The following is a 12,288-nucleotide window of genomic DNA, read 5'->3' as shown; positions in this document are numbered from 1 at the left end:
AGAGGTCGAGAGGCTGTTCGGTTGGCTGCCGCTTCGTGCTGGTGCCTAAATAGGCTTGCTGTCTGTTATTCTAAACTATGTAAAGACAATACTTAAGCAATACAGTAGTTTCAATGCACTTCAATGGGATCACACAACTGCAAAATGCTGTGCAGGAACCAATCGAATTGCAAATCAACTTCTATTCAATTTAACCACTCACCTGGTACTAATCACAAAACAGTAGATCACCTAATAAAACCACCTTTGTAATGTTACCTAAATACAGCTAATTTAAACTAAGTGTTGGAATGAGGCCTTTAGTAGCCATTGGGAGAGATTTGGAAAAAGTTCCTCACTCTACCTATTCTGTCTCTGAAAGCCACATCTCAGACTGCCCTTGGATGTGTGGCCCTTCAACTGCTGGCACTTAGAGTGGCAGGCGTTCTAAGACACTGTTTGCCAATTTATACTGTCCTGCAGATCTAGAGCTGGACCAGCTTACATGCTATCTAAATTCACATCAATCAACCTCAGCTCGTAACACTTTAGAAAATGAATTCCTTCAACCAGCTAATGTAGTTACATCAGCAACAAGCATTCAATTGTACTTACCAAAATCACTAGTTTCTTCCTTCTGACACGCTATTTAAATTCATGTCAATCAACCATAGCTCTGAACACTTTAGAAAAATAATTCCTTCAATAAGCTAATGTAGTTACATCAGCAACAAGCATTCAATTGTACTGACAGCTGTTACAAGAACTTGTTGTTTCTCAATCGGCTAAAGTACCAAAACGTTCTATTCGATTCTTTATTTCTTCAGGAAGGTTTCTCACCAGAGAGTTTCACTGCAACACATGCAATCTCTCAAGTACTTCCTGGTTCACCTAGGGTGACCAGATAACAAGAGTGAAAATCGAGACACTCAGTTTGTGAGGGGAGGAAAGAAACCTTGTGAACTACTGCACAACGCAAGTGATACAAACTACGTATCTTTCTTCTGAGCATAGGCTTCTTTTATTCCTTCGCCTTCCTGTATAATTTGCACTTTGCCAAAAACAAAAAACTTGGAGATTTTTTTTTTTTTTTCAAACATACTGCAAAGCAGTTAACTTTCTTGGTCACTGTTCAGATGACAACAATGTTTTAATCAACCTGACTTTTCTGTGACCTGCTGTACTGTACGTAACAGGTGGGACAAAGTCAGTGCTGCATTGTTTTGGTTTAGGTTGCTAAAATCTAGTTCCCTTTCAATTCGAAGATGGTCACCAAACATCGTTATGGGATACACTCCTGCCTATTGGTAGGTGTCACTGAGCTCTTTCTATCAAAGCTGCCGATAGGCCCTCTCCCTCCAGTGACCCCCTCGGTCCCGCCTCCCGAGGGTACATAACTGTCATGCAGGTTAGATTCATTCTCTTTCGCTTCTCAGGACTGATATGGTAAGACCTCTCTGTGTTGCATTGAGTCTTTTTTCTTCTAAAGTGCTGAGTAAGCCATTGCTAGTTCCCCTGCACTTGGTGCTGAAAGCTGGCCTTCACCGTTTTTCCCGGAATCAGTGGTTTAAAAATTCGTAGCCTTTTTATTCTATTTCTAACTATCAGCACCTGCTCGCTCCACGTGTCAGGCTGCTTCTTTCTGCCTGTCCGTCTTAGTATGGTAAGTATTATTGTTAAGAATTGTGTGTGTTTTTCACCCTTTCTTGCTTCGGAGAGCACTGTTACACCACTGGGCAGGGCTTGCCTTGTCCCTTTTGTCGAGCTAGCCCACCAGCCACCTGTAGGCCGCAGTTTGGGCCTTGTTTTGATTGTAGCTACGTGTCCCCGTGGTTGTGCAGAGGACTAGCTGCACCACGGCTGCTTCAATCTACAGAAAATGTGCTCTCCCCCATCTGTCCTGTAATATTTTAACTTTTTTGTATTAAAAACTGTTTTGTATTACTGTGTGTGTAAGTCAATCGCCCGCTGTGGCTTCGGCCCTGTCCCCCTGTTGTACGCTATGTGCTGCTCGGGCGTGTGACCACGCGGTCAGGGTAGGCACTGTGCACAGCTGTCCCAGTGTTTTATAATACCGCAGTGCATAAGACTCTGCCTGTGCTACCTCGGTACCACGGTTCACACGGTGCTTATTGACCATAAACCAGCTACTAGTGTGGGAATGCAGTGCTGCACGGTACACATTGTACATAGTGCACGGTACTCTGTGCATGTTGCTCGGGTCACATAGTGCACGCAGTGCACACAGTGGTTGACCACCGCTTCAGACCTAGCACAACAGTGCCTCGTTGCCTCTACCTGTAGACCGTACTCCACTCCACTGTAGGCTACGCGCTGCCCCTGTCGTGTGACTGCCCATAGTCCAGGCTAGACACTCCTGTCCAGCCACTATGCTGTGTTACTCTTTTTCTGTGCACCAGCTTGCATCGCTTCACAATTGCAATCTATTTAAAACTTACAGAGCTCGCTGTATTGTGTTTTCCTCTGCTGTTTCCTCTGCCGTGATACGCTGTAGAGTTGACTCTGCTGGACTGCCTCAGCTGCCTACTCGGGGCTCCATTTTTAATTGGGTGTGTATATATGTGTTTTCTTTACTGCCTTGCAGTTTAAAGAGAAAATGTCGTATGATTTCCACCGGGATCCAGGTCTGCTGCACCCTGTTGTTGTGTTGCATACGCCGGCTTGGTCAGCCTGCCTGTATGTATGTGTATTCGTTTCTTTCTGCCATGCAGTTAGAAACAGGTAACAATAAGTGTGATTCCTCCAAAGCAACCCAGCTCTGTGTCCCGCTGTTGAGTTGAATCCCCCAGCTTGTGTCAGCCCGCCTACTCGGCACGCTGTTTATAAAAACAAAACAGTCCCATGCGCTGCTGTGGTGACTGTTATTTTGCACTAACAATTGTTGTTGTGTATATGTGTTTTTCTTCACTGCCTTGCAGTTTAAAGAAAAAAAGTAGTGGCGTGACTTCTTTACCAGGGACCAGCTCTGCTGTGTTCCCGCTATTGAGTTGAATCCGCCAGCTTTTTCAGACCACCTGTTCGGCGCACTGAGCAGGCGGGCAAACAGTTGTACGCGCTACCGTGGTGACTGTTATTTTGTACACACATTTGTTGTTGTGTATCTGTGTTTTTCTTTACTGCCTTGCAGTTTGAAAGAAAAAGAGGCAGTGTGACTCCTCTACCGGGACCCAGCTCTGCTGTGTCCTGCTGAGTTGAATCCACCAGCTTGTTTAAGCCCGTCTACTCGACACGCTACCGTGGTGACTGTTATTTTACCCTCAAAATTGCTATTTTGTGTGTGTATATGTGTTTTTCTTTACTGCCTTGCAGTTTGAAAAGAAAAAGTAGTAGCAGCGTGAATCCTTTATCGGGATCTGCAGGGTCCCGCTGTTGAGTTGAATCAGCAGGCTTATTTTAGCCCACCTATTGGCATGCTTGGTCACCAGCCTGGAATGGGGAATGTGTCACTTTGTTCCTGCATAACACGCCACAGCTCTTTGAGCCTGTGCTCCACTTTATGTGCTCCATATGCTATGCGCTGACATGTGGTGTGACTGCACGCGTTCCAGGACCAGGTTAACGCCGCTCTGCACCATGGTGCAGCACCATGCGCTTCCCTGTACTGCTCTCCTGATTGCCTACACAGTCACTCAAGCTATGTATCCACCCCTGTGTATGCTGTATGGTACCCCAGGTTGTGCTGACTTCATGTCCATGACTCGGAGCTTGGTGCCACAGCATGTTAATAACACTCGGTGTCCCCGATGCTTCGCTTCACCAGCAGTATATTCTGCTTCACTCGGTGACCTTGGTGCATCTGCACCATTGTTGCCTAAGGGCTTCAATACACAGCTGAGCCGCATGTTGGCTCATCAGGCTGTTGGCCTGGTTATCTCTCTGAACCAGGAGAACCTGTTCTACGTTCCTATGGGTCCAACGCACAGACAGTATCTCCGCTCCACCTTACAACGGAATGTCCTGAGTTTCCGTGCGGTGATTCAGCCTCTCCTTACCCTCAGCACATTTCAAAGTGCATGGATGCCACCCTCACTCCCTTGAGGCAGCAAGTGATCAGGGTGATGAATTGCCTGTATGACTGGTTGATCTGCCCAGTCACAGGAAGGAGCGGTGGCCCACACAGCTATTTGTGACGAAGCATCTGTTTGAGATTGGGTCTCCCCTTAACGATGCTAGAGCCAATTAATAGTACGCTTACCTGTCGGGTGACAGAGTAGCAGATCTCCAGCACCAACTCTCTCTGTTTTGACATGGATCGAGGATGCCCCTTGTCTTGTGCCATGGTAATATCAGCATCGGTATGGGTTTACTGTGCATGCACCCGCTGCAAGAATCGTTCCATCTGCATCCCAAGTGCGAGAGACACCATCGGCTGACAGTGTGTCTTGCTTGCTCGGCGGCCATGCGCTGGTGGAGGGTTACCTCTCCCCTGAGCCAAGGAGTCTAAATGGGAGTAATTTCCAACCGCACGCCTCCAACTCGGGTCTGCGAAGGCAGAGGAGTCAGCATATCAACATGCTGGAGCTGCAGGTAGTGTTCCTTGCCCTCCAGCATTTTCCGTGGTGCGGAACAGACATGTGCTGATCCGCACAGACAATACATCAGTGGTGGCTTATGTCAACCAACAGGGTGGTCTTCGGTCCCCGGGGTTGCATCACCTAGCCTTTAGGCTTTTGATTTGGGCCCAACAGACCCCACTGTCCCTTCAGGTGACGCATGTTCCAGGCACCGCTCCCGGCCTTTCTCGAAAAGGTCCGGTTGGAGAAGGCGTCAGTTCTCTTAGTGGCCCCCAGGAGAATCTGGTTTTCATCCCTGTGTCAGCTATTGAACGGTCCGTCCTGGGAAATCCTGCTTCACTGGGATCTTCTCAGTAAGGCGAGAGGCACACTTTGGTAACCGGTATGCTGCAGAATGCTAGGACGCATTCCACTTTGTCACTGTATGCCTATATGTGGAAATGTTTTCAAGATTGGTGCCATACTAACGGTCATGATCCAATCTCCTGCCTGTCATCTTGCAGTTTCTGCAAGACCTGCTTGAGGCTGGTAGATCACCTTCCACACTGAAGGTTTACCTAGCGGCTATTTCTGCTTGCCATGCCCCCGCTGACTCAGTGTCCCCAGGCGCACATTTTTTGGCTACCTGGTTTATCCGAGACACTCAGCGATTGCACCCTCCTAGGAGGGCCGCTCTCCCCGAATGGAGCCTTGAGATTGTACTGGAGGCTGTCACGCAGGCCTCGTTTGAGCCAATATACTCCATCGAAGACAGTATTCCTCTTGGCTATCACCTCCACAAAGTGTTAGTGAGCTGCAGGCGCTGTCTGTGCATAGCTCCTGTATGCGTATTTGGGATGATGGTAGCAAACGCTGCTTTTCTCCCCAAGGTGGTTACAGCCTTCCACTTGAATCAGTCTGTGGAACTTGAGTCCTTTCATCATCCACTGTGTGCTAGAGGAGGATAAGAAGTTGAACCTTCTCTGCCCGGTACGTGCATTGAGATGTTATGTGGATAGGACGAAAACGCTGCGTAAATCTGACCAGCTCTTCATCTGCCATAGAACACAGCCCCTGGACAGCCCCTGGCAAAGCAACGACTGTCGCATTGGATTGAGGACACAGTCTCGGCTGCGTATGATGGTGCTGGCTTACCCCCACCTGGGAGGTTAGCCACACATTCCACGAGAGGTGTGGCTACGTCATGGGCCCTCTTTCGAGGTGCCTCCATGGCTAAAATTTGTGATGCGGCTAGCTGAGCTATCCCACATACTTTTTCCAGTTTCTACTGCCTGAATGTGGTAGATCCCTTATTGCCGTCTGTGGGCACTAGGGTCCTCGAGGTTGCACGCTGACGCCACTGACCTTGGTCAGGCAGGATTTAGCATCCCTCATATGCTGTCATTCTTTCTTCCCTCGCGATGGCTCTGGTACGTGTTTCCCATCACAATGTTTGGCGGCCATCTTTGAATTGAAAGGGAACGTTCGTTTACCTATTGTAAACCTGGTTCCCTGAAAGAGAAGATGGCCACCAACCGCGAAGTTGCTTCGGTCGACATCACGGTTTCGAGGCGAAAGAGAATGAATCTCCCCTGCGTGACGGTTAAGTACCCTCGGGAGGTAGGACTGAGGGGGGGTCACTGAAGGGAGAGGGCCTATCAGCAGCTTTGACAGAAAGAGCTCAGTGACACCTACTAATAGGCAGGAGTGTATCCCTGTGACAAAGTGCCTGCCCCTGTGTGTATTTTGTGTTATATGTTGTGTGTTAATGTTGGTGTGTAGTCATTGGTACATGGGATATAAACGAGTCTGTGTAACACGAGTGTTTAAAATGTATATTTATCTAGGCACGAGGATTGCACAGTACTTCACGTGCAAGTAAAAAGTAATATGTGAGCACGGGGAATTGCACTTTATTAATTCACGTGCAGTTGTACCGCGACTCCAATTGAATGATTGATTAGCAAACGAGTCTCGGTACAGCTGCATAAATGCAACATGTTTTCACCCACTCGTGGTTGTATGTTCGGTGAGTGGAGAACGGGTGTGGAGAGGAGAGAATTAAGAACAAGAAAACGAAACAAAGTTATATATATAACCATTCTTTTCACTGACCTTGTTAGTCCACTGTTTAAGTGTTAGTCAGTTTTGTTTGTCTGTTTATTTTGGCCTCATGTGCCATGTGCTGTTTTTGTTACAACCTTTTTATTTACTGTTCTGTTCACTCATTAAATGCTGAGCGAAACCATTCGCTCAGCTCCACAAACTCCACCTCTCTCTGTCGTTTATTTCCTGGTTCCTGTTTCTGGTCTGACGTCCCCAACTCCGGCGTCTTTGTGACACATGGTGTCATCGTGGTATTACCAGTGCCTCCTAGACTCAGACCAGAGCAGGAACCGCAGTTTCTTGTTTAAAGAAAACAAAAAAAAAAAAAAAAAGGAAGGCTGGAGAGATGGCTGCACGGACCTGGAGGAGCTCCTCAGTGGTCTGGAGGACCAAGGCTGGTGCCTTGCCTGCGGGGTGTACGGGCACGTGGTGGCTATCTAACCCTTTCAAGAGGAGGAGGAGGAGGAACCGGCCCAGCAGAGGAAGGTGAGGAGAAGGATTGGCAGAAAAAATCTGCAACAGCAGATGCAGCAACAGCAGGAGGAGGTCGGGGATGGCAATTGGGAGGTTTTATTAAAGAACCTTGCGACGAAGCTGTGCCCCGGCTGTGGGGCGTATGGGCACACATTGGCCATCTGCCCCACGCAATATATAAAGGCGGAAGTAATGCCTGTGTGGGAGGAGCCCGTGCGTCCAGCACCCAGACGGGGACCGTGAGCGTCCAACGCCCAGATGGGGGGACCGTGGGAAACCAAAGCCTGAGGGTCTAAAATTCCAACTGTGAAAAAGTAAGCAGCAGGTTGAGGCGAGGTGGCTGTGCTAGATCGTTTAAGGACTTATTTAACTTGCAGACAGGAATGCTTTTTGTCTAGAATGACTTTCCAGTTTGTTTTCTGAAACCTGTTTATTTTACATTTTGTTCAGCAGCCTCTGTAGTAGCCTTTTGTTTAATGTGTGATTCTTAGCTAAATAGTGATCGATCTTATTCCGTCCAAAGCCACATTAAGATATGCAGAACAATTACCTCAATCTGCATGTACAGTTTCTTTGGGAAATATCTTGAAATGATCATTAGCCGAAATATACTTTGCTTTTTTTGTCGCCCATTTGTACTATTTTATCTCCAATGCTGAAAACTAGATTTTAGCAACCTAAATGAAAACAATGCAGCATCAACTTTGTCTCGCCCCCTACTGCACAGTACAGGTCACAGAAAAGCAGTACAGATGCACTGATAGGTTGATGAAAACTTAATTTTTGTATGAATAGTAAACAACAACGTTAACTGCTTTGGAGAATTTTTTTTTGTAAATGTTATTTGTGGATGTTGTTTGTTTGTTTTTTTGCTTAAGTGCAATGCACACAGGACCTAAAAGAGGTGAATTTCGCCGTGACCCCTCAATTTCACAATTTCCGTGAAATCGCGATTTAGGTAGACTCCAACTTATAATTTATGTAGCGTCCTCCGACGACTTTGCCACAATATAAGTTTATTTGTTTGGCAGAGCAACTTCTCGGACTCCGTAGAGTTCACACAAACTGTTTTAAAATTTCTAAAAGTTTTAATTAAAAATTGTAACATTGCTGTGAACATCACACCTCTGTTGGTTTCACTGTATTTGTTCTGTTGTGTTCCAGGTATCAGATTGCTGTAATAATCCTGATCTATCTGCTGCCCCTGCTGGTGATGTTGGTCACATACAGCATCGTGGGAGTGACGCTCTGGGGAGGTGAAATTCCGGGTGCCTCGTCCGAGCACTATCAGAATCAGATCCAAGCAAAGCGCAAGGTTGGGGCTCTGGAAACCAAATATCCAAATCTCAAAAGAGTTCAGGCTATTAACTACAATTGTGAAAAACAGTTTGGAATTCCTTTGAGACAGCAAAAATATAGAATTGAAGTAAATTTGAAAATGCAATACATGCTAAGGACAAAAGTCTATCCCATATGGAATGAAAATGCATATACAATGTATAAGGTTTATACATTTAAAATATATAGCTTTACAATACCTGCATTTTACAAATATGAAATGTATATATATATATATTATATATTATATATATATATATATATATATATATATATATATATATATATATATGTAAAATGTACTTTATATCCATAGGAGATAGGATAGGGTTGGAATTTTGCCTGCAAGTAGGGTTGTCTCCTGGCTCCGTACACTTTAAGACAAGCCAGGTTTTTCAACTTCCCTCTCTAAAGTGCAAATGAATTGATTGATGCAGTGATGCAATATGCTGTGCACATCTGCAACTATAACCTGTGGTAGTTCCATTAAAGGTGAAACAACTTCATTGATAAATATTTAATTTGTGACCATCACTAAACCAATATAAACTGTTTGAGTGTTGTATCCAACTATCCAGCAACAACAATGGGAAAGCAGAATGACCTGTGTGTCTTCTAATATCTCTTTTTCTTCTGCCATTTTACAGGTTGTCAAAATGATGATTGTTGTCGTGGTGACATTTGCCTTGTGCTGGCTGCCTTTCCATGCCTACTTTATCCTGGGAAGCTTCAACAAAGACATCTACAAGCAGAAATACATCCAGCAGGTGTACCTGGCTATCTTCTGGCTGGCCATGAGCTCCACAATGTACAACCCCATCATCTACTACTGCCTCAATCAAAGGTGTGCCAATCAGGGGGCATTATTGTGTGAATCAAGGCATGAACATTATTATCATTGTATCCTTGATTTACAAAAGAATATTACATGTAAATAATTGTACAAAATTTAAGGTTACTGTATTGTATAAAACTTTCCTGTGTGGTGTTCAGAAATGTATTACTTACCATAGCTGTGTTCAGTCCTGTACTTATTGAAAATGCTTAAAATAAGTAATATGGCACAACCTGGGTGTGTGTCATTCTGGGATATTTCCACACCTTAGATGCGATAAACCACAACCTCACATACCCTGGCGTGCCATATTGTGACTATGACGATGGCTAGTTTATAAAAACTAGCAAAAATAGGTTTCAAGAGAACCGTGGCAGTGTCGTGATATATCGCCATGGCTACCATGTCCCATAGCCCATTGATCAAATCAGAGGGTGATTATTACCATTGCACAATATTTGTTATAACATGGTGTGAGGATGTGAGGGGTGTGGTGTGGATGGTGACATCAGAACCAGGAAGCAGTACACAAACACACCGAAATACAGGACCAGAACTGCAGCGGCAATGCAGTATCTTTATTAATTATAAACAAAACAAAATAAAACACTTTCAAAATACAAAAATTCCTTTTGTATTTTGAAAGTGTTTTATTTTGTTTTGTTTATAATTAATAAAGATACTGCATTGCCGCTGCAGTTTTGGCCCTGTATTTCGGTGTGTTTGTGTACTGTTTCCTGGTTCTGATGTCACCATCCACACCACACCCCTCACATCCTCACACCATGTTATAACCAAAATAGGGCACATGGGCTAAAACAACCCAAAGTGGAAATAGACTATAACAAACAAGTACCTACATGTTGGTAGCAATCGTATATTTAGATTCTTACTTTATCTCCCGAGCTCTTCCAAACTCTTCCTACGCTCTCTCCCCATGCTCTGACAGCGAGACCTTATATAGCAGGTGGTCAGGAGCTAATGAGACAATTGCAATCACTTCCCTCCTGACCACCTGCATTGCACACGTGTAGGCAGAGAAAGGAAATTAACCTCCTCCCTGCAGAAACAAGCCTTCACCCATCTGCACCTACAAATACAAATCATTACAAAACAAGAATACATGTTTAAATAATACACGATTGTAAACCAAACAATAATAAATCATACCAATAAGAACAACAGCAATAATAAAGCCAATACAGTTATAGTATCAAAACAAACAGCCATAATTAGAATGAAAATAATACTAACAGATAACATAGTGCACTTTTATACAAAGGGGCGGGGCTCCCCATCACACATGGCAAGCAATGTTACATTACATGGAGCTTGTATGATTTTCAATTGCTGAATGTATGTTTTTATGATTACAGTATTAAAGTTATTAAAGGTATAAAGTTATTTCTGGTGAGCCTGAAACTCGGAAGCGTGACTAAGCCCCCCCCCCAAACTCACTTTGTCTCGGACCCATAGACAATCTCCGATGCCCCAGTGTTATTCTGTGCTTTTCTTATCTTTGCTTTATTTGACTTAATAAATAATTTGTTTTGTTATTGTCTGGTTAGTAATTTTAGTGAATGGATTAGTGAAATATGTATACAAGTTCAATCCAAGACTATGTTATGTGTATAACTTTATCACATTATGTGAATGTAGTCCTTAGAAAGGGCTCTTTTGCATGCTTAACATCTCTATAGATCCCTGTGAGTGGGATGGCCGCAGACCAGGGAAATTAAACCAAAACAAGTAATGGCGGGGCGAAACTGAAACGCTACAGCACTCAGTGTTTATTAAATAATAGAAAATAAACAGGTTTACAAAACAAAAAAACACTTTCTAACAAAAAGACACGTTGGCCAAACAAACAACAAATAGTAACAAGTAGTATGTTGCTCGCAAAACCAGCATATTTAGCAATTGTAATATAAATAATTATATAAATAATATATTATATAATATATTTATATAAATAATATAATATAAATAAAATACAAATAATACATTGGCTTTTCACCGTCATATATACATAAATCTTAACAACAACTAATAATAATAAACAAATATATACAAAGGGGTGGGACACTCTGCCAAACTCCCTCTCCCCCTGCCCCAGTGTCTCTATACCTCCAGGCCCGACCATATACTATATTGCCTTACACTTCAGCCCCCCCTGAAATATACAAGTCAAACTATGCCCATATTCAGAAGAACAGCAAGTTTGAATGCATCTCACAGGTATTGTTTAAACTTTTTGATAATTTATTCATAAAGAACGTTTGCCATGCTTTTACCATGGTTTATCACATTATAAGAGAAGAAAGGAAGCATGTTCATAATAAAAGAAATGCCTCTTACTTTCTATTTGTGTTCTTCACGACAGATTCCGGTCGGGATTCAGACAGGCATTCCGTTGGTGCCCGTTCGTGACGGTGACAGAGGAGGACAAGCAGGAACTCCAGCACACAAAGACTTTCAGGATGAAGTGCAGTTACCACTCCAAAACGACCACTGTGGTCAATCAGAACTCAGCCGACCAAAACTCAGATGACATTAAAGCTCATCAAAGTTTAAAACCAACACTGGGTGTCATTTCTGGGATTAGGGATACCTTATTTATGTAAAGGATTTTGATTAAGTACCTGTACTGGGAAAGATAATACTGAAGAGGTAGGCACAGCTTGCGCTGTAAGGTCGACAAGTACTTGCATGTTGAACATACATGTGTCTCTGTTATTAATTCAGCCTTTGTGTTTGTCTTGAAGATGTCTAGAGGATAAATAGGCAACATTTATTTTTATTATGAGACCAGGAATACACTTATAGAAGCTTAATATTCACTGTGCTGTAAAAGAGTATATTTTATTGTACGAAGCTGGTTTCCGAGACCCTAAATAGCACTAATTTTGGACTACCACATTGTGATAGGATGATGTCACTGCAGTGTTTAGACAAGAGAAGAGAGACTCAGTCACAGAATATACAGTAAAGCACTAATGCGCATGTTTAATTATACACAAACAAAATTAACACTGGACAGAA

At 43.7% G+C, this 12,288-nt stretch overlaps 1 protein-coding gene across 1 annotated transcript in view; it reads left to right on the top strand.

The window, feature by feature from the left end:
• Positions 1-12,019, top strand: part of LOC121321678 (neuromedin-K receptor-like) — a 41,394-nt gene extending 29,375 nt beyond the window's left edge. The window contains exons 3-6 of the mRNA XM_041260667.1: positions 8,238-8,388; positions 9,059-9,255; positions 11,630-11,814; positions 12,012-12,019. Coding sequence (XP_041116601.1) covers positions 8,238-8,388; positions 9,059-9,255; positions 11,630-11,814; positions 12,012-12,019 — 541 coding nt within the window. The remainder of the gene's footprint in view (positions 1-8,237; positions 8,389-9,058; positions 9,256-11,629; positions 11,815-12,011) is intronic.
• Positions 12,020-12,288: the final 269 nt, after the last annotated feature.

Source organism: Polyodon spathula, chromosome 10, assembly GCF_017654505.1.
Source record: "Polyodon spathula isolate WHYD16114869_AA chromosome 10, ASM1765450v1, whole genome shotgun sequence".
Classification (NCBI taxonomy): Eukaryota; Metazoa; Chordata; class Actinopteri; order Acipenseriformes; family Polyodontidae; genus Polyodon; species Polyodon spathula.
This window is presented reverse-complemented; position numbering and strand designations above follow the sequence as displayed.